The sequence below is a fragment of the Triturus cristatus genome, chromosome 2_1 (assembly GCF_964204655.1).
Source record: "Triturus cristatus chromosome 2_1, aTriCri1.1, whole genome shotgun sequence".
NCBI classification, from domain to species: Eukaryota; Metazoa; Chordata; class Amphibia; order Caudata; family Salamandridae; genus Triturus; species Triturus cristatus.
In genome coordinates, this window is record NC_140581.1 from 1073635907 (window position 1) to 1073658484 (window position 22578).

A 22578-nucleotide genomic window follows, 5' to 3' on the forward strand; every position below is an offset into this window, starting at 1 on the left:
CACAGCGCCTCACTGACCAAATTAGTGGGGAGATTTGGGCTTCCTGAGGGAACTGCAGCGTGTGGGAAACTCGGGCCTGGAAGAGGGTCTTAATGCCTTGACCTGTGAGGGTTTTTCTACTGCCCTGGAGTAACAATGGCATCTGCTGAAGCACGCAGTAGTGACTCTATACTACAATAGTCCTGCCCCCCACAAGTGATCACTTTATTGATTGGACCATCAGACAGTTTTGAGGGAAAACGGTGGTCTCTATGCTGATCCCTTAACAAACTCAGAGAGCAATACATGTGCCAGCTTGGTCCCCAGGCTCTGAATACAACTTAGACTGACAGTCGGAACACGGCAAGTGAGGCCAGCAATTAAGGCTTTTGCACACCTAGAAGCCAGATCCCCTCAACTCATTACTTGCCACTCAGTGTACTCTGAAAATCAAGACTAAGTCAGCACTCAAGGCAGTGAAGTCCGAGCCATACCCTCAACTCCTCAACTACTTATAGCACTTAAATCCCCTCAGGTTAAATGACCGTAGGACCCTCGGTGACCTTCACATGCCCAAACACTCAATCTATCGGGTTCAAAGCACGCTGCCCAGCACTCCAGCACCACTGGTGCTAACAAAGCTACGTCCCGGCTGCTGCGCCACCAACCATCATCACAGCAATCCTAACCTGAGAAGGGGAGTCAAGAACACAACTCACTTTCCCCCTCATTCTCATTAGTTCGAAAAAGGAATACCTGTATTAGTCGGCGCCAAGACACGAGGCAGGGGCATCAGAAGCAGGTCTGGGCCACAAAGAAGACTACTAGTTAGGCTTGAAGAAGGAAAAAAAGAGGTGCATCACTGTCACAATACTCCTCAACCCGAGTACCAACACAGTCCAGATCAGTGACAGGTCTATACAAGGGCTTGCTGTGTAAGCCCGAACTATTCGCAGATCTCAAATACGAACGGTTCAAAATAGAAGTGTACAGAAACGCGCCTGTACGCTACCACAGTACACCGCCCAGGGCGAATGTCCAGCAACAAGCACGGGAGCAAGTTCTCCAAACAACTTCCTTTTGCAGAAGTGCTCAAACAAACACGTAATATGTCTATGAAAGGCATCACCCCTCCTGCAAGTAGTCTGCCTCAAACCGCTGCAGCCAGTACAGCCTCTGCACAGGATGAGACAATGGACTGAATACTACAGGAAATCTCAGCAGTCAGTTGACGACTGGAAGCCATGGACACTAACATATCCATATCTGGTGACTGAAGCCAAGTCGATCAGGGCAGACATCGTGGGCTTTCACAAGAGGAGAAGGGCTGGAACAGTGTCTAACAGTGGTGGAGAGCCGTCTTGACTCGGTACAGGGCAGGGATCAGGATTTGCTATTCCTGCACAGCAAGCTGGTCGAACTGGAAGATCGCAGCAGGAGGGACAATGTTCGCTTCTTTGGATTCCCGGAGAAAGTCGAAGGTCAGAATGTTCCTGCGTGACATCCTTCCGAAACTAGTTGGCAATACCTTTGACCCACCACCAGAAATACAGCACGCACATCGCATTGGCCCTTCACCCAAGGACTCTACAATACGCCCACGTCCCCTCATCGCCTGCTTTCTTTGGCACGAACAAGTGAGACAGCGGTTGGCTGCAGCGAGCGTACATGGGCCGTAGACATATGACGGGCCGGACAATCGTTTGGCAGCCGACTTTTCCAGGGAAACCAAGGAACGCCGAAAAGCATTCCAGTCCATGACCTCAGCTGCGACAAATGGAAATCGGATATGGCTTATTCGAACCCGCTCGCCTCCGCATCACCAAGAATGGGGACTCAAAGGACTTCTATGACCCAGAGGATCTGTAGCACTTCCTAGATCGCATGAAACCACAGTGTTGGAAGGCGTTCCCCGGGGAGGCTGCGGAATGGGTTCCTGACCACCCTGAGGCCCACCTTTCCCAGAATTAGGCCGAGCAAGAGCAGGGAGGCCCTTCCTGGAAGGGTCTCGCACCTAGGATCGCACGCGCTGCACTTACTCTCTCTTCGGATAGAGGGACACCACACAGTAGGTCGTTATAAGGCAATAAGCTTTTATCAGTTGTTGTCAGGGATCTTTATGATCCGGCAGGCAGGTGCAGAATTAATGCCACAAGCGGCAGCGATCTTGTGATGATGGGAAAAGGGGTAGCGGGACAGTCTTTCAATCAGTGTCTCTGCGAGGTATCCGGCGCACAGCTCTCAATCCTCGAGCTGAGGGGATGTTGCTTCTCTCGGCAATCTCTGCTGATTCTCTTGGAGGAGCGGGCCGCTAGTCACTCAGCAGGCACCGGAGAGTCGTAGTTCAGGGAGCCGCTACGGCGTCAGCAGGGCTCAGATGGTTCAGCGTTCGGGGAGCCGCGACGGCGTCAGCAGGGCTCAGATGGTTCAGAATTCGAGGAGCCGCGACGGCGTCAGCAGGGCTCAGATGGTTCAGCGTTCGGGGAGCTGCGACGGCGTCAGCAGGGCTCAGATGGTTCAGATTTCGAGGAGCCGCGACGGCGTCAGCAGGGCTCAGTTGGTTTCAGAGTTTGGGTAGCGTTTCTTCTGTTCGGTGAGCGATCGAGCCGCGACCAGGTCCGCAGGCTCTCGTCAGTCCAGGTCTTCTCTGCCTCTCGTCCCTTCAGCACCCCTTGTTATACTCCCCCTCCTCTTTGAAGTCCGGAGTCCTCGCGGAGAGGGGTCTCGTGCCTGGGGGGGCGAGGTGTCGGGGTTTCCTGTTGCTCAGCCCCTTGATCTGTTCAGATGTGTCCGGGAGGGACCCCAGACGCCCAGCAGGAGAGGCGCCCGCTCACCGGGGGCCTGGTGGCCGATCGAAACCTCCCTCGGGGAAGAGTCCAGAGGTGTGACAGAGTCGGCGCCTCTCGGTCTGGTTTGGGGGGGTGTCGTTCTCCCTCGGCCGGGTATGCGTGTTGGGGATCTGGTCGGCCCTCGGGATGTTGGTCCACGGAAGCCGAAAGGCCGTGCCCACGAGGTTCGGCGTGTTTGTAGGGTGACTTGCTGGTCGGGAGGGCCCACGCCACGAGGCCGGTCTCACACACAGGATATAGACACACACCATACTTCAATGGAATAATCACAACAGACGAAGGAACACCAGTGATTCCCGTCACCGAGGCAGAGAACTTGAAAAATCTGCCCGTACTCATGAGGACAAGGCCTCGGCCCTTCAAACAGTGTCTGCCTTCACGCAAAAACAACATAGGGACAAATCCCACTCCCCCTAAAGTCTGCCTCAGATGCGGGATGAGATTAAAGTAGTTCCAGATATGGTTGCAATTACACTTACTGCTGTACTTAGGATCAATATTGTGATTATAAGCAAGGAAAGCTAATACTAGAGATAGAGTGGGGAGCGGACAATGACAATAATACGATGTGAAGAAAGAAGACACCGGGCAGCTGAGCATTGCCCTCATCATGTTTTATATTTTATATTTAATGTGTTATTTTTTTTAATGTATCTATGCTTACTATATTAACTGCACTAGCTATGTTAAAAGCCTGACCAGGTATATACGTAGTATATGTTATCCACAAATTTAGCCCATTTGGACTTCGTTATGTGTGCTAGGTACAATGCAACTGATGTAACTGACGTCACTGCCACTAAACTAACCCTACTTGCAACATATAAGTAAATTTATCTTGCGCTTTCAGGTATGTCTAATATGAACTACTATGTGTTCACACCATTGCATACGTCCCCTAATCAACAGCCTACACTGCACATTCCCTGACCCGTCGGAAACAGCTACTTTCCTGTTTGCCCTAGTCATCACCCTGAGCTCCTGATGGAGCCCCACCTTGCGGCAGTGCTCCAGAGAGCCCAGACCCGCGGTTAAATGTTCAGGGCCCGAGTGCTGCTGCATCGCAGCCTACAGACCCCATTCCCAATTGATTCCCCATCACCACATACCCTTTTTTCTGTACCCCTCCAGCAAGCTGCTTCACTCCTCATGTGTCCTACATCTGGGCTATCTTCTTCACCACTGCCGACATTGGTCACCCAACCGGATGGAAACACCTTTACTTTGAGCCAGGGCCCCTCATCCTTATTATCAATTTACCTTTCCTTACCCTCTTATCCTCTTCCCTCCTCCCTCTTTGAAATACTGGGAATATTTTATGCATTCTCCCCATACATCACTGAAGATTTCTAAACACAGTATCAGGATCCGCTTGGCACAAATTCCCATCCCTTAGCCTTCCCTACATTGACAACATTCATCCTTTATGTGCAATAACATGGAATGTACAAGGACTCACGCACTACATAAAAAGGAAAAAAATTCTCTCTTATCTCCAATCAAAGCAGGTAGATGTGGCATTACTCCAGGAAACACATCTAGATGTGCTGAAATCTGACAAGTTTCACAGGCACTGGCTGGGAAAGGTGATTCACAGCAGTGTGCAAGCAGAAGAAACTCCAGACATGGGCCCTATCCGCAAATGCGGAGTAGGGATCTTCATCCGCAAATCTGTTCCGGCCATGTTGTCAAAGACCTGGATAGATCCAGATGGACGCTACGTATTTGCTAAGTTGCGAATAGAAGACGCTCATGTCTGTGTGGGATCAGTTTCTGCCCCGACGGGAACTAAAAAAATCATTCCCTCTCCAATTGAACCGTTTACTTTCAGAAGTAGGTGTCTCGCAGTACCTTATTGGTGGGGATTGGTATTTGGTGAGAGATCGAGTATCAAACAAAACGGGTCCCCTTGACAGGGGCAATGCCGCAGATAGAGCCTTGATGGGTGACATATTAGCGGATAATGGGCTGATGAATCACTGGCACCTTTGTCACCGACTGATGTAGAATATACATTTACCCTCCCTACTCATGGCACGCTTTCTCGCTTAGATTATTTGCTGGTATCCCAAAGAATGGTACAGCTGGTCCATGAATCCCGCATTTTAGAGGCAGCACTCTCTGAACATTCTCCGGTGCTTTTATCACTGGAATAAGGACTCTCCAGGCTTCAACGCAAGCCCTGGTGCATGAACATTCAGCGTCATAAGACCTCGAAGGGTAAATCCTAACTACGAACGCACCTTCAGAATTATCTCTCCACCAATCAAGGGTCCATGGCTCAGGTAGGATTATCTGGGCTGCAGCTAAAGCTACCATTAGGGGCCAACTTATGTGAGACGCAGCACAAGCCAATAGGCAAGATGCTGCTTGACAGAAGGGGCTGGAACAGGAAATTGCATCCTATAACCGCTTATACACAGGAAAGCCAACTCTATAGCACCGCAAATTGTTGGAGCAAGCCTGCATGGCGGTGAATGGCCTTTTCACATTCAAGGCAGAGAACGCCCTACAAAGAATGAAAGGGAGACACTACGAGCATGGAGAAAAGGCAGGGAGACTATTGGCGACACAGCTACGTCAAAGAGAAGCTGCTATAGCCATAACAGCAATACGGTCAGCTGGAGGCACCACGCTCACCCGACCCCAGGATATTGTGAATGAATTTGCTTCGTTCTACAAGTCTCTCTACACCCCGGGGACACAGGCTGATACAGATAACATGGTTGCCTTCCTCACAGGGGAGGATCTTCCCCGTCTTTCGGATGAAGGAAAAGAACTCCTTGAAGGTGAGATCAGTAAAGAGATTTCACGTGTGCTTCCCAGCTGAATTTTACCGATGGGCAGGAGACAGTGTAATTGACACTTTACACGCCGCATTCCAAGAGGCGGATTATGAGACCTCACTAGGACCTCTCTCTAATAAAGCAGTGATTGCCATCTTACCCAAACCCGGAAAAGATCCCCTACTTTGCGGCAGTTACCGCCCCATCTCGCTGTTAAACTGTGATACTGGCTAGCATCCTGGCGTCATGTCTCCGTAAAGTCCTGCCTTCCCTGATACATCAAACACAAGTGATATTTGTACCAGGACGATCCTCTAGGAACCACCTGCGCACTTTAGCTCACACGTTGTGGTCTGCCAAATGCCTTTCAAATGACGCACTAGCATTATCACTTGATGCGGAGAAGGCGTTTGATCGCATCGAATGGGAATACCTTTTTAAAGTAAAGGAACAATTCAGATTGGGGACCAGTTCATAGCCAAATTACGACTGCAATACGATAACCCCAGCGCCACAGTAAATTGCGGGGGTTTTATATCGGATCTGTTCCCGATTAGCAGAGGGACCTGCCATGGGTGCCCCCTTTCCCCACGTCTCTTCCTTTTAGCTATGGAGCTCCTAGGGGCCACAATACGTCAAGCAGCCAGCGTCACGGGCACACGCCTCCCAACAGGAAAATCTAAACTTTACTTGTACGCGGATGACATCCTGCTTACTCTTACGGATCTTCCCCACTCTCTGCCATCTCTACTCCAAATTATAAATAATTTATCCTCCTTTTCCAGCCACAAAATAAACTGGGACAAAAGCGAGGCGCTGCCCATCTCAGACGGAACCACCCCAACAGCTATACACGGATTTCCCTTCCAGTGGCAACCCTCACGTCTTAAATACCTGGGAGTTTTGGTGAACAAGGGTATGGAGGGGATGGTTGCAGATAACCTAAGCCCCCTGATTTCCCAGATGCAGCGTGACTTTGAAGAATGGAAAGTGCTGGGGCTTTCCATGTGGGTTAGGGTTGAAGCCGTTAGATTGGTCACCCTTCCGCGTTTCGTATACACCCTCGGTATGCTGCCCCTTCAGGTCCCCCTGTCCACGCTACGAATAATAGATTTTAAGATAAACTCCATTGTGTGGGGTTTGGCAAGACCTCGCCTTGCTGCGGTGAAACTGAAAGCACATCGTTCTTATGGAGGATTGAGCCTTCCGTCGGTTGAACACTTTGCCCTCGCGTTGCAATTATCTCAAGTGTCGTACATGTTATCAAGAATCCCTGATGTGCCGCAACGGGTACATATAGAAAGGCACCTGTTGTCCACAGAACCAGGTTTCTCATCCTTGTATGGAACAGGAACAAGCCGCCGTGACCCCATGAATCTGATACTATCAGCCATGCGCAAGGCCTGGCAACGGGCACACCGTTAGTTAGATTCAAATCCACGAATCCATGAGAAAGCACCCTTGTGGGGTAATAGAGGTATAAGCATTAATAGATGAACAACATCCTGGCCTTTGTGGAAGGCAGAAGGAATCCACACCCTGGATCAGTTCCTCCATGACGGTGATTCCAAAACATTTGTGCAATTAAGGGAGGAATTTGGCCTTCCGACACAGCAATCCTTCAAATACACTCCACTTCAGCACTGCCTGAAGAACAGTTTGGGTCCACTCCCCTGGTCGCTTCAGACCTCGCCAGTAGTATTGTATCTAAACACGTGGGGAAAACATAAGGGAGTAACGTCTGGTCTTTACAGAGTACTCACATCCCATCTCTTTTCACAGCCCCTGTTGCGGAATCTTCGTACCAGATGGCAAACCCGGCTATCGGTCTCCTATATGGATGAAGAGTGGTTAGAGATATTGGATGACTTGGACAGGTGTCACCCGGGAAGCAATGTTGAAATTCTGTTTATTCAAAATCCTCCATGACTGGCACTGGTCACCGACAAAATTGCACAAGGCAGGACTGCTTCCACATGCTAACTGCTGAAGATGCTCTAACACTGGTTGTGACACGACCCATATTATATGTGAATACCCGATGGTGCAATCCTCGAGTGTCTATGTGGGCAAAGTCCTACGTATCAATATGCCTCTGCATCTCTCACACCTGCCACCATTCTCCTGCATGATCTGCGGCTCTCCCCAAAACTTTCAAAGCCACAATGCCCCCTCCTTCACACAAAACTAGCTACAGCCAAAATATGCAAACTGCGACCCCACCATCGCAGGAGTAATGGCAGGTAGCTATGATACACACGGCCTCCCATGAGCTAATCATTTACAATCTCCACGACCAGACTGACCTATTCCTTCAGATATGTGCACCTTTCCTGAATGTGGACAGCGACACTGATAAGAACTCCATAGCAGACATTCCAACTCTTGCAGCGGCAATGACATAAGATGATGCCCTTTAATCCAAAACAAGAGTAATGACCCCTTGCTTAAGTTGTCATCTTCCTTCCTACCATCCTCCATCAGTGCTCATATGTTCTTCCATCAACTTCAAACTCCTCTTCCCCTAGCTCTCATATGGACACACTAGGTCTGCTTTACATTATTCATTACCTATCCTCGACATCTCCAGTCATCCTGTACCCTCAGCTATGCATTCTGGCGATCTTTCCAATATCCCTACAGGTTCTTCTCTCTCTTCCCTCCTTGTTCCCTGTTTTTCCTAACCCACCTCCCCTCCCCTCCTCCTTGCCTTTTCCCTCCCATGTTCATCCCCCCTGGTTCTACTCTACAATACAACACAACACAGCATTGCAGCAATGTAGAAATATAGCAATTCGGATTATTTTATGCTTAGATGCTGCGCAGTGATCCAACAACAGAAGGTGCATAATAATATCCCACCTCTGAATTTCAGCACTTCTCCCCCATTAAAAAATGACATCTAACATTTAAAACAGCTAGTAACTTATACATCTGTTGATCAGTGCAATGTTGTTAGTGCATCTAATGGATAAAGCATAGTGCAAGATGATACAGTCATTGTAATAAATTTGTGATATGTGACCTCAGGCTTCGTAAGTCGGTGCCCTGATATTGGTACGTCTTAACCGCAAGGCTTAATGAAAGATCACGAATGGCCATTCCGTGTAGTGATGTTGTTGCTCAGCGACAGTAGGCATGTAGTTGTTATTATTATTATGCTGTTATTTTTTGTTCTTGCGTTTGGCATAAAGTCTTTCCAGCAACGGCAAAGAACTTCCCGGCACGTGCAAGCTCCATTGGTACTGTCGTGGTATATATGAACGTTAAAGCCTCCTTGCATGTTCTTACTTTGTTTAGGTTGAACATTGTCCTTAAGTATTAGCGCCTTGGACTTACCAAGGCTGGACAGCAACAGATGACATGCTCTGCAGATTCTGTGGCATAATGACATAAGCGACATCCTCTGTTTCCAGCTGGTGTGGTTTTCCAATGTGCCCTGTAGGCCTGTATTAGTAGAGTTAGAAGCCTGGTCTTCAGAACGTTTTGAAGAGCTTGTCTTCCCAGACCGGCCTTCAGGTATGGTTGGCTTAGAGTGACTCCATGTGAGTGGGCAAGGCCCTCGGTGCCACGGATGGCTCTGATCCTTTCTATGTCCTGGTTCCTTGAAATGATCTTTCCCTGTTTATTTAGCAGGTTCTTTGAGTTAGCCGTTGGCAGTTGAATGACCGTTGTGTGATCAGCTGGCAAACACAGTGGACTATTAGCTGACACAAGGTACCTAGCCCATCAACTAGTTTTATCCGTGAAGACTATTTGAAGTGCTTCCCTCAAGGTACCCGGGCTTGCCTTGATCACATGATGATACAGTTTCACTATATCTTTTTTACATTCTATATACATTGCTGTTAGGTTAAACTCAAGTCGGATCAGTGTGCGCCTTGTCGAGAGTGGCAACCTAAAGACCTTTCTGAAAGCCATGATGTACAAATGCTCCAGTTTATGGGACAAGAAGCCCGGGAAAGCCAGATGGCCATAGCTTATTGTTGGCTTACAAGCTTCTGGTGTATTTTGCATAGGGCTTGTGTGACCTTGACCACTTCTGCCTCCAGTGTTTTTGCCTGAAGTGTTGTTCTACCGGTATCTGAGAATTGTACTCCCAGGTAGGTATACTTGTTTGCGGTGGCAATTCTTAATGGACCACTGTGCCAACCCGGCAGGGATCTTTTGGGGTTTATGACCGAAAACCAATACCTTAGTTTTAGTTGCATTGGTTTGAAGTTTGTTTTCCATGTTATAGAGATGTAGTCTCCAAAGACCTTTTCATGCCTATTCTGGTTTGGTCCATAATGACAAGGTCGTCCGCGTATTGCATGATAGGTATTTTAAGGTAACCCAATTTGGGTGGGAAGATGTTGGTTTTTAAAAGTGCAACTCCCAAGTCCGCAGTACATAAATTGAACAATGTTGGTGCAATCACACAGCCCTGTTTTAGCCCTTTGTTTGTGTAGATCTTGGCTGTTGCATGTGCCTGTGTGAGCTTAGTGCGGACCCATGTGCCGGTGTGGAGACATAATAGCTGCCAGAAGTTTCCTCTGTATACCCCACTTTGCAAGCTTTGCCCACAATATGTTGCGATCGATGCCATCAAAAGCAGCGCTATAGTCGATGAAGCAGGCATATAGGGATGGGGTTACACCATCTATGGCCTTAGTTGCCAGGTATGATAATGCAATGGCATTGTCCATTGTTGAAGAGTTTGGCCGAAATCCTGTCTGGTATTGTGGTATTATTTGGTTGTCTGTTATCCAGCCTCTAGCTCTTTCAGAAGCACTTTTGCCTATGCTTTCCCGTCAACGTCATGCTTACCACTGTGGCTATGTCGGGTTCCTATTTGGGCAGGCGCGGGCTGCTCTCGCTGCCCAGTCTGTCCTGATTTACAAATTGATTTCATTGATTCCAGTTTGCGCCTGTTTGGCTGGTGAGTTTAAATGCGTTAGTTGTGTTGGGTATGTTATTGATGAGCACCAGTAATGGATGAAGTTCTATTGTTATATTGTTTTATCGGTGATGACGATGAACTTTATAATGAACTGTAAGCCTTGACTTGACTGTCATGTATATGCACTTTACTCTTCGCTATTTGCTGGACTGATGAGCCCCCCCCCCCCCAAAGAAAATCTGCCAGGGGGTCCGGGGGGTCTGGAGGCAATTGCTAGGTCTGGTTTATTTCTCTGTGGAGTCGGTGTGATGTCGGTGTGACCCCCCTCACCTAGCCCCCTTAGCTCCACTGTCTGAATCCTCGTCCGAATCCTCCTGCGTTCAGAGCCCTGCCAAGGCTCCCCTGTCGCCGCCCCTGTTGCTGCCCTGTCACTGCAGCAGCGGGCTGTGAGCTGCATGGACTACGGTCCAAATGGCAGGATGGCTGCGGGAGACCTCAGCAGGGGTTTCGAAGAGACTTTACTCCACCCCCACCAAATGAGGATGTAGTGACAGGGAGGTGAAGCGAGACGGTGTCTTCCTTGCGTCCTCCTCGCTCGCACCCACTGCACTCTGCGCGTTGCACCATAAGTCGTGAAAGCCCGAGATTGTTCCAGAGGACACCGGAGCTCTCAGAAGGGCAAGCAAGAGAGTCCACTGTCTGCTGTAGAAAGCACAACCAGCTAGGGGGTAGGGGCGTAGGCAGTGGCGAGGGTTGGAGCGGGGGCGCAAGGGAGCACCAACATCCCTGAATTGCTCTTGCGCACCATACTGCTTCCTGCTTTCCCGCACCCCCACCCCTCACCTCGCTCGAGCTGTCCGGTTCTGCTCTGCTCGGCTCCAGCTGCCGGTTTCGCGCCTCAGGAGCCTCAAGGCACTCCCAAGGTACTCCCAAGGCACTCCCAATAGACCGGCGCCGGCCCCGTGGTCCCAGAGCCGATGGTGATCTCGATGACAGACTCGCGGACGCGGCTCACAGCGGGCTCCTCCTCCACAGAGCGGAAACCAAAGCTAATCCAGAAGTGATCGGGTACTGCACCGGAGACCTCTCCCCCACTAGGCACAGTAGCTACACCCAGGAATAGAGAGTGTATTCCCCCAGAGTCACAAGTAGATTTGCTCGATTGATAATCGGCTCCAGCCACATACGCTGAACCCAATTATATGACTAAAATTGACACCCTTAGGCCTTCACGCACTAGGCGAACACTGGATTTGCTATTATTGCTATATATATATATCAGTTCTCGGATTTCCGTGTACTTCTCCACTCCCCACCCTTTCCCCTCACTCCCCGAGCTATATACCTATTTATATATTTTTCTCAACCATTAAGAGGCACATGTCGCACACATTTCTTTATAATTTTGTTCACTTGTCTATTGTAGAAGTGCGGCTGATGCCATTGTTTTCATGATGAAATCTTATGCAAAATGTTAATAAAGAAATACAACACAAAAAAAACCCCATTAATTGTCCGTAGAAATTCCCCTTCTTCACTACAGTTATGATGTGCTCTCACCATTTCTCAATTAGGTATGGTATTTATTTGCAACTTAGTTTGGAAGCTTAAGCGTGTCGTAAGGCATTACATGATGTTTTCTTTCTCTACATTCCGCTGTGTTTCTGGTTGTCCTTAATATATAATTCCACTTTTAGGAATACAATAAGTTGATATCTCAATTCAAGTGTAAAAGACTTATTAAATGTATTTGAGTTCAAGTATTCAAAGAACTCTCTCAATTCTATCTCATCTCCAGTCCATATCATAAGACAGCCATCAATAAATCTTCCCCAGTAATGGATATTATCAATACAACTTGAATAACCGGGTCCCCAGAATTGTCTCCCCTCAAATCAACCCAATAGTTGGCAAACAATAGGGCAAGAAGAAGGGGTATCAACCTTTCGCTGCAAGAACCAAACCCTCTCAAGAGTAGACTAGAGCATGATCTCTGCATAGGACGTCAATATGAAAGGGTTCAGGTAACAAACTAGCATGAGCGCCCTACAGTGAACCCTCCTGATCTCCTTTTCAGAAATCTAAATTCATTATTTTATAGAATAAAGGGAAGCAAAACGATCTAGCACCGGGGTCTAGTGTACAATGAGAAGGATGGAGACCTAAGCTCTTATTTGGGCTTCCACAGTTGACCAAAATTAAATGAGCTTGGAAACCCACATCACCTCCCTGTGCCTTATGTCATTATTTGGTAAAATTGTGAGAGCTTACTAACAGAACAAACATCAACATGTCAATAAAATGGGGCTGTGCGGAAGAAGTTTGACTAATTAACACACTTTATGAATCACCCATAATGATCTCACCTTTTGTCAACTCATCTGTGTAGACTAGGGTCATACATAATCAGATAAGCAAGTCTTAGATTAAGACATTCTACAAAAGCCTATCCTGGGACCACCAAGCTTTTAAATTAAACATACATCTCCTACATTCCATTTGTGCTTATGAGATTGAGAAAGACGCAACTAAATATCTGCAGTAGCATGTCAAGGCCCATTGCCTTTTCAAATCTCAGTGAATGGCAGTCTGGCTTCGACGTATACAGGGTACGGACAACCCATCTTGGAGTTACAGGAAGAACTTCCCTCATGCACAAACAAAGGAAACAATGCCTGATGATTCCCTCCAATCCATTTCCTGCTTTTGGCAACCCTGACTAAAGCACTATTTTGCCTCATTCCACATCAGTGACCTGGATTTCAGAAAAGGAGCAAGCCTGTTTTATGCCAGAAAACAGAATGCTGAACTTCATCACAAGGCAAAAAATATTAATGTGCAGGGAGTTCCACAAGAAACAGCCTTTTCACCTCGACTGCTGAACATAAACAATAAAGTAATTCACAAACGCTTAGTGAACCTGGGACAAACAGAGCAACCCTAATCCTGAAAGATATAAAACAGTGATTGAAGACCCCACTGGTCTAATAAATTTAAATAGAAGAGAGGAACATGTTGTATTCTTGTTGATGCCGAGGCTTTATTTCCACTGCCGCTCAGCATCATGAGGGATTTTCTCACCCAGCTCTAATTTCTGGAGACTATGGAGTGTGAGGCAGCTTTTCAAGTACTTATTGGAACAAATATCAGTCAATCACGGAGGATGAATGGAAAGACAGACAAAGGAAGTATTCAGGTTTAGGAAATTCAACCATCTGTATTATTGGCGTGTAGGACCTCTGTAAAATGGCAAAACGAGTATACGAAGCCAGAAGAGAAGGTAGGAAAGTTGAACTACAATTCATACCTCGTAAGGGCAAGAGATAGCTTGGGAGTTCCTTGTGGGGTAATAGATGGCACAGAATCTCCGAAAATATGTATTTGCAGCAGGAACAGAAGAAGACTCACATTCCTTTTTCAGCAAGGTTAGGATGACAGGAGTGCTGCGTGAGAATTTGAATTTATAACACTTGTACATCAGATGCACCCCTGTTGGATGAAGATCACTTTAGACAGGTAGTAAAAGTAAGAGATTTGAAAATGAGTGGAGGAGGATGTAAACTATGGCAGGCCCTATTTCTGAACAAGAGGTTTGTAACATCTGAGTAGACCAAGACAGTGTATCAGTTAGGGCTGGATCAATCTTGCACTGAAGTACAATCTATGTAGCAGTTAGAAACCTATGGTGCCATTACCCTCACACAGGCTCACAACACTCTTAGACGTGACAATGTCCAGAGGGTAATCACGATAATATAGTGGGCACCATTGGAACAACATCCTAGGGAATATTTGTTGACAAGGGGTACATGGGGGAGGAACAGTGGTAAGGGACACACAAATAAAGGCACAAACGACCATCAAAACAATGACGAGTTTTGCTAGATCGCATCTAACAAACCAATATGCGTCAAACATACACCACCCCCCACAATACTACATAAGTTAGATCTGGCATGGACGGATGACTTTTGGATTGCAAAGTAAGCAGTGTTCTTTCAAATGATGTTCTATCATCCTCATAAACAAATATATTGGTCAGAAATCTCAGAAAGGTTGACAAACACAGGGCTTCTGCTTGAACTATTGCCAAGTATGCGCATGTCTGATAGATATAGTCGCTTTCAAAACCTAACTTCAAATGTGGAAAACAAACAGCAGAGTACACATTGCTATTTGCCTAGAGAAGAACAGCAATTTATTTTTGGGATCTGAGCTGCTGATGCCAGGCGATCGATTAAGCATGTAAACGACTGGGAGAGAGTGGACCAAATTCGGCTTAGTATGGTCTGCACAGACAATAAGGTAATGGAGGGCCTGTTGGATTGGTGAGGGTAGATAAATGACTTGTTGCACCCCCTGACTAAATGCCGTCCTGAAGAAACATGTGAACAGGTAATGGAATAGGGAAATGGTACGTGTGTACAGGGAGATTAAAGACAGAAGGAATGGGGCAGGCTAGACCTGGAATGGCACAAGATTTTAGAAGGGATACATGCCAAGGACATAATGTTGGAGGGCTGCCATGGAGGGGCCTGGCTTGCACTGAACCATGTACATGCCAGAACGAATACACGACAAAACAAATCTGCATTGGTTTGACAGTTATAATATACTGATCAATGAATTCAATGTAATTATTGTTATATATTTTTTTTTAGCTACCTGGTGTGACCCTCCAGTTCATTTTGGTTGTAGACATGCTATTTGAATTTATGCTGATTGTTAAATTTAAAGGGAAAAAACAAATAATAAACATATATATATTTTTTTTAATTTATACTTGAACAGGCAGCATGAAGTACACCAATGGCAGCTTATAATTAAGCAAGCCATTGAACCTGTTGTGGTTATTGCCTAAAGTGATGGCATTACTATATCTGACTAGTTACCCATGAATAAAATTACTAGATGTCCAAGAATATTATACTAACTTAAACATGCAGTAGCCCTGCTGTATGACCACTACACAAGCAGATAAGAGATTACGTAGGTAGAATGACACCGCATACAGTGGAGGAATGAACTGAAGCTAGAACTCAGCTAGTATTAGATTAACACCCAGAAATGTATTCATCCCATCTCAATTCTTTGTTGCGTCGTCTGATTTGCTGCTTGCTCAAATGTTTCTGTTGATTTATGCAGATCTTTTGCAAGAGGACACTACCAGGTTCCAATAGGCAAACAACTAAAATGCCTCTAGCAAAGTCCAGGAAAGCCATCTATCCCTTTCTGTAGATCTTTATTTATGCTCACTAGAGATGCCAAACCTTTTAGGCTTGTCCTGGTTAAGCGCATAGCGGGTCCACCAGACCTAATGTCGAATTATTCCCAACAGAAGCACAGTCATGGATCTACAGAGACTAAACAAGGTACTCTGAGCAAACTAGGGATGGGCTGTTAAGATGTCAAAATGGTGTTCAATTTCATCAGTAGAAAGTGCTTATTTCAATCACACCTTAATTTGGCCTCAGTGTAAGAAACTGGATAAAACTGATGCCTTGGCTTGGGTCTGTACAGGCAGATTAACTTATTTTTCCAAGCTGCTCTGGGCAGGAGTGTTCACTGGTCATCTTTTCTTCCTATTAGATATTTAGCCACTGACCACCAACCTACGGCCCTCAGAGCCAAAACGTGAACACTGAATTGGCTGTACGATCTCACATTCGCTCACTCAGGGGCAGATTTACAAGCCCCTTGCGCCTCTTTTACGCCGCCGTTGCATCACATTTGTGACGCGGCGGCGGCGCAAAACCAGCGACATGCTGCGGGGTATTTACAACGTGACACATCTGAGAGATGCGTCACGTTTGGAAAGCCCTGCGCCAGAAGCAGGCGTTCCTGTGCAGGGGGGGCATTCCGTCGCAGGAACGCTACCTGAAATCTACAAGATTTCTCTCAGTCACTTTTGAGCCCATGCTGCGTCAAAACCCTGCACCTGCTTGAAGCAGGCGTAAGGATTGACGCAGATAGGGCACCACAGAGCCTCGCTGGAGCTGCATCGCGCTTCCGACACAACTCCAGCAATGGGCTGCATTTACGGCACAGATACGTCACGCATCTGTCGGTTTTTGCCCCATGGTGCGCCGCATTGTAAATGCGGCGCATCCATGGTGGCGGAGCCGTGACGTACAATAACTGGCGCATCCCTGCTGATATGCAGGGATGCGCCCATTATTATAAATCTGCCCCTCAGTGTCTACGCCAGGGATCCGGACAATACATTTCAGAATGCTACCTCAAGGTTACGCATGAACTGGGTTAGTCACGTTTTCCGAATGGGCGTGGAAACAGTACTTCCTGTGGCTGATCTGGGCATACAATGGACTGGACACACATGTAAATACCTGGATGTTGGGACAGGCAATAAGGATAAAAAACAACTAAAACTAAATTTGACTAATAACATCGAGGACATCAGGAAATCCCCTCTATTTCGATATCATGTATGTTTCTAGAATGTGCAGAGTGCTAGGAGTAAAATAATCAAGTTTTTCAAAAACGTCTCCCTCCTACCGTCACGGACGATATTTAGGAACACGACAAGCTATGCCATGTCTCCAAGTCAAAAGTGGGTGCATAAAAATATCACATTTAAATTAACATAGTGATTGAAACTTTGTGGGGCTGCACCTTCATCACTGGAATATAACGAGTAAGACCTCTTCGTATCAGCAAAACACTCAAAGATGCCTTACCAATGACAGAAGTTGCACTATACAATCATACTAACGAAATGTAGTGTAACATCTTTGTAAAGTAGAACTCCATGGAAATTTCGGAAGCCTTGGTCTTCTAATGTTTACCATTAAACAGTGCACTTAGATAGGCAGCGGCACGTATAGTACATCAAACTGATTTAATAAACGTTTCAGAATATGTTCAAACCAACTAAAAAAGACATTATGTTATGGTTGCCTGAGTGATCACAATACAGCACTACACACCTAGGATGGTTAAGAGAATCAAAGCGCTTTTGAAAGCCAGAAGCCTTACCCGAGCATAAATGACCATGTTAAAGGCAGCCCCATGAGAAAGTGGGCAAGAACAGCAGAGGTGCAAGCTTCGATGACACATGGACCCAATGACAGCCTTAAGCAGACAGCCTTCAGCTTCTTTAGAGCCTGAAAATGTCAACAAATCAAGAAATACTACATTAGCCTTCATGCTGAGCCGTTTCTTAAAACAGATTTTCAAAACAAGGTATATTCAACTACACTGATTAAATAGAAATGTGTTTTTACTGGTAGTCGATTCTCTCAATTCTGTCACACTCTAGTCAATCTGGAAAATCTAGGGATGCTTTGGAGTTCCTACATCGTCTGTAGTGGACGACGCATGAACGGGCAGAATTTATAAACTGCCTCAGTGGTACTCTTTTTTTTTTTTTTTATTGAGCAGAGCAGGGATAGTAACAAACAATCAGGAAATATTCTCCATGTACAAATCAATCATAATCCTTATAATATACCACCTGAGACAATTAGACATTGATGTACTAAAATACCATGACTGAATAACAAAAAAACATTTACGTGAAGTGCAAAAACGCATGAGGAAAACTATAAATGTTTTCACATAGAGTCTAATGTTACTACCAAGTGTCGCAATACAGTACATATGGATTTTTAAACAGTATTTGCTGCTTAGTACTAACTCAATATGAAATCCATTCCTAGAACTAGACCCCAATTCCTAAAGTGCAAAAAGTGAGAAAGTGCAAAAAAAAAAATGCAAAGACAAATACTCAAAATATTTAGACTATAAACCTTTAACATCCATAGCAGCAGTATTATAAACATTAAACCCTATTTCATGCTAAACCAGTACATAGAAGTTCTTTAGCTAAAGTGCAAAAATACTTTAAAGTACTATGTGCTGGGAGGAGTCTACGTAAAGAGCATAGCAGTTCATAGACATTAAATCCTCTTTTATAATAAATCAAAACAGTAAACTTTCCCCCAAAAAATAAATAAATAAATAAATACCAATTTTTTTTTTAACCTTATGTAAGGAACAGTTCAGCCTCAGTGGTACTCATTGGCATAGATGCCCAGCAAAGGCCTTTGTCCTAAAAGGGGCTATGGGGATAAACTCGTTTAGGGTGCCGGCTCACATTTGTACACAAAAAAGGATTCCAAGTCAGGAGGTATTTTCCCATGTGCTACCTGCACATTTTCAATTTACCATGATGCATTGCAGCAAATGGAGTGCTGGGATGTGAGGTAGTGAGCTCTCACCCTCATACTGTTTGAAATGGCTCCCATGAGGTACTGAGTAGACAAGCTTGTGTTGTGTTGATGTACCTGTGCCCAGTGAGTGGTTCAGAGACATGAGAAGACTTTGGGCAGCATTTCCAGCACTCCCAAAAAGAGTGAAAAATTAAAGACTGCTACTGAAGTAAGAGTTATCATGAATTACATTTACCATGATGCATTGGGGCAAATGGGATGCTGAGATAGGAGGCAGTGTGCTCCCACTCTCCTTCTGTTTGAAAAGGCTCCCTTGAGCTACTTAGCTGACAAAATTGTGTTAATGCACCTGCGCCAAGTGAGCGGTATGGAGACCTGAGAAGCCTCTGGGCAGCATTTCCAGCACCCCCAAAACAACTTGTGGCTCTCTACTGATGAAGGAATGAATCCAGAAACAAGTGTCTAGAGTTACATAGCACAAGCTGCACCAAAAGGGTGAAAAATTAAAGACTGCTACTGAAGTAAGGGCTATTATGCAATGCATCTACCATGATGCATTGGGCAAATTGAGCGCTGGAATGTGAGGCAGTGTACTCCCACCCTCCTCCTATTATCCCAATCTCTAACTGCCCATTTTCAATTTGCAATGACTTTGTTAAAAGTTAACAACTTCATGTTCTAAAAATAGTGACCACTGGATATTTGTTCTTTTTTATTGTTTTCTGTGTGTTGTTGTTTTTTTTTAAATTATTATTCCAAACTTAGTCCTTTTTAAACAACTTTCTTATTGTGGACGGCAATCCATTCTGTTGAATAAATGTGGCCAGCCCTATTGAGTTGTAGTCAGATTGCTGTGCTACCAGTGTCCTCGATCTAAATCATTGTATGTACACGGCCGGCCCAGAATGGGTTGTAGGTGGCATGCTGTGTTCAACATGTGTGGACTGCTAATAAACAGAATTGATCCTAAAAATAGTGAACATCTACTCACAGGAGCAAGAATATTTTTTGTTTCTAAAGTGAAAAACTTGACAGTGTCAATGAGACTATTACGCTTGCCATATTCTTAACCGGGTCGGAAACTCACCTCTCAATGTTAGGAAATGGGACAACTGTGTGTCATGTTCTGGAATTGTCCCAGAGGTGTTTAGTGTTGTCAGGGTGCACTTATAAATGACTACCTTTCTGGAAGTCATAATTTCACATACATGGCCGCCTCTTGTATGCTCAAATACATATATTTTTTTAATACCTCTGAGTTAAGTGTACTGGAATTTTGCCATATCAATTTTGGGTGACGATGTGACCAAGGGCAGTTGTGCTGGTACACGTTTTAGAGTGGAGGTGCTGCTTTTAATGTTACAATGCTGAAGTCATAGGGACTGTGAAAAATCTATGCGTCACACACAGAACAAGTGTAGCAAATGAGTCACATCCTTTTAACAGGAGTGGTAAGGGTGTGGCATTTTAGCCAGTGGTGCATTTTGGAGCACACTGTTGCAAATATATTACTAAAGCACGGCGTGGTAGCCCACATTTATTTATAGACAGCACACTTTCTATTTAAATGGCTGCAGAATTTGCACTGGCATGCAGTTTTGCTGATAAAACTATATATATAGCACACAAACAATAATGTGAGTAAATTGGTTTTCAGCAAATATTTACTATTCGCACATTACCAAGTAAAGTGTATTGGGTTGTTTTGATCCCATTAGAATATTTGTTTCCATCACACGTCAGAATTACAAAAAAAGTGCTTCATAATTGCCGATATATTTTGAAATATTTGTACAGTTATTTTACAGGTATTTAAATGTTGGATGTTGGAAAAACTCACAACCTTCAGCGGGAAAAAAGTAAACAATCTCCATATTTAAAGAATAAGCAGCAATTTGTGAGAAGACACGACTGACATTTGACCCCAGATTTTCACAGCAAATGTGACAAGATGCAAACAACATTTGTAAGTCTCCTCATTGCTCAGTCACCCTCTGAATTTCAGCACAGTCAGAGGTTTTATTGAGCTGTGTCCCTCCAGGTCTCACCTGGTAATAATTAAAAAACGACATTGAAATCGGTCCCTCTATTCCTGACCTTAACTGTAATGCAAAAACACTGATCGATCTTCTGATCAACGAATGTAAAAAAAACTTTAAAGTAGTCCATGTCTGCAATTTAGTTCCTGTTTATATTTCACATGTTTTACCTAATATTGCATCCCCTAAGAGTGTTAGCTATTTCCAGCATGTTGTGTTTCTGTATTTTTTTGTGGAGTTCTTGGATAGTGCATATTTTGAACTGAGTCGCCTTTAGGTGTTATGGCTGTCATGTATTGCCAATGTAGAGGGATTCTACATTAAAAATCGAACCATTCCTGATGCACAGAGGTGAACGCTGCTTGCATGTAGCCTTGCATAAGGAGGCCGCTAACGCAATCTTGTCTGAAGTGGTCAGTATTAATACTCTAACACTATTAATAGCTCTGGATGATTTTCTTTTAACATAAATATCTTTTATTACACAAAAGGTTGGAGTCCCCTGTCTTAGCTTCTGAACTAAAGAGTTTTAGCAAAGTTGTGGTACTATCCTTTCTAAGCTTACAAAGGTTTTTCCGTTCAAGAAATTTACTCGAGATTTTGAAAATAATAGGTCTGCTTGTTTTCAATTTCGCACATTTGAGCACTCTTATCACACTGCGAAAAAGGAAGCAGGCCAAATATGTCATAATTACACCTTAGAACTCCACAAAAGAAATAAAGAGCAGTGACATTAAGCCTCTGACATACTCAACAGAGCCTACCTTTGGATCAAGCCCAAGTCCAGCTCTGGTCAAGATGATGGCAAGTGCAATATTTCTCAAGGATGAAGACCACTTGTGTTTGATCTGTACTTGATCACTGATAACAGGAATATTCCTCATAAGAAAGCCAGCAAGCAACATTCCTAGAAATAAAAAACAACAGGGAATGGTCCCCAGGAAAAATGTTGCAATCAGAAAAATTGTAAATTTATCAGGCCACGCAAGAGAAATATTTATGTGGAAAACGCATTTATGGAGGAAATGACCGATACACAAACAAATAGGCAACCTATTACAGGACCTGCATCATAGTGGTTTGGAAACAAATACAGATGCTAGAATCATAAAACAGTGAAAACTTGGAATTTGAGGCAGAGAGTGTTCCTTTAAGGGGCACCTCTGCCCAGCTTCTCCTGTCCCTAATGTCACCCAGGTGGGGCGGGGTATGTGCCACAAGGTGTCTCATGCTCGATGGAGGTTTCCCTATTAGACATACATGGCAGCTGACCGTCTGCATTGACGAGATCGTTCTGAACTAGGTTTCTCTTTCAGGCGACCTTAAGATAGTTACAAAAAAGCAGGGTGTTAGACTTGGCACCATTGGTGTGAGTCTCCCTTCCACTTTTTGCTGTTTCCTCATCTGTTGGTCTAGATGCTTTGGGCACTTTGCCACTGCTGTTCAGTGGCAAAGTGCAAGTGCTCCCTATTGTAAATTGATGTAATGGATTAGTGATTCCATGATTGGTTATTTGATTTACTTTTCAGACCCTAGTACAGTGCACCATGTGTGCCCAGGGCTTGTAAATCAAATGCTGCTGGTGGGCCTGTAGCACTGATTGTGCCACCAACAGAAGCAGCTTGTAAAATGTGGCTCAAGCCTGCCATCGCAGAGCCTGTGTGCAGTCTGGGACTGCCATGTCGACATGGCAAGTGCACACACTTGCCAGTCCCTAAACCTTCCCTTTTCTACATGAATGAATTAATGAAATTAAATTTATAAAGCGCGATGGTTACCCGTAGGCCTCCCAGCGCTGCAGACAGACAGGCAAGAAACAGGAGACAAGGACGGAAGCTTAAAACAACCAGG

The 22578-nt window shown here is 45.2% G+C and overlaps 1 protein-coding gene across 3 annotated transcripts in view; it reads right to left on the reverse strand.

The window, feature by feature from the left end:
* The window catches only part of LOC146866371 (sodium/hydrogen exchanger 9B2-like), a 293445-nt gene that overhangs the window by 85511 nt on the left and 185356 nt on the right, over nucleotides 1-22578 (reverse strand). For all 3 annotated transcript variants that reach the window (XM_085636169.1, XM_085636185.1, XM_085636178.1), the window contains exons 5-6: nucleotides 21492-21634; nucleotides 17493-17620 (exon numbers count right to left, since the gene is read on the reverse strand). In XM_085636169.1, coding sequence (XP_085492295.1) covers nucleotides 17493-17620; nucleotides 21492-21634 — 271 coding nt within the window. The remainder of the gene's footprint in view (nucleotides 1-17492; nucleotides 17621-21491; nucleotides 21635-22578) is intronic.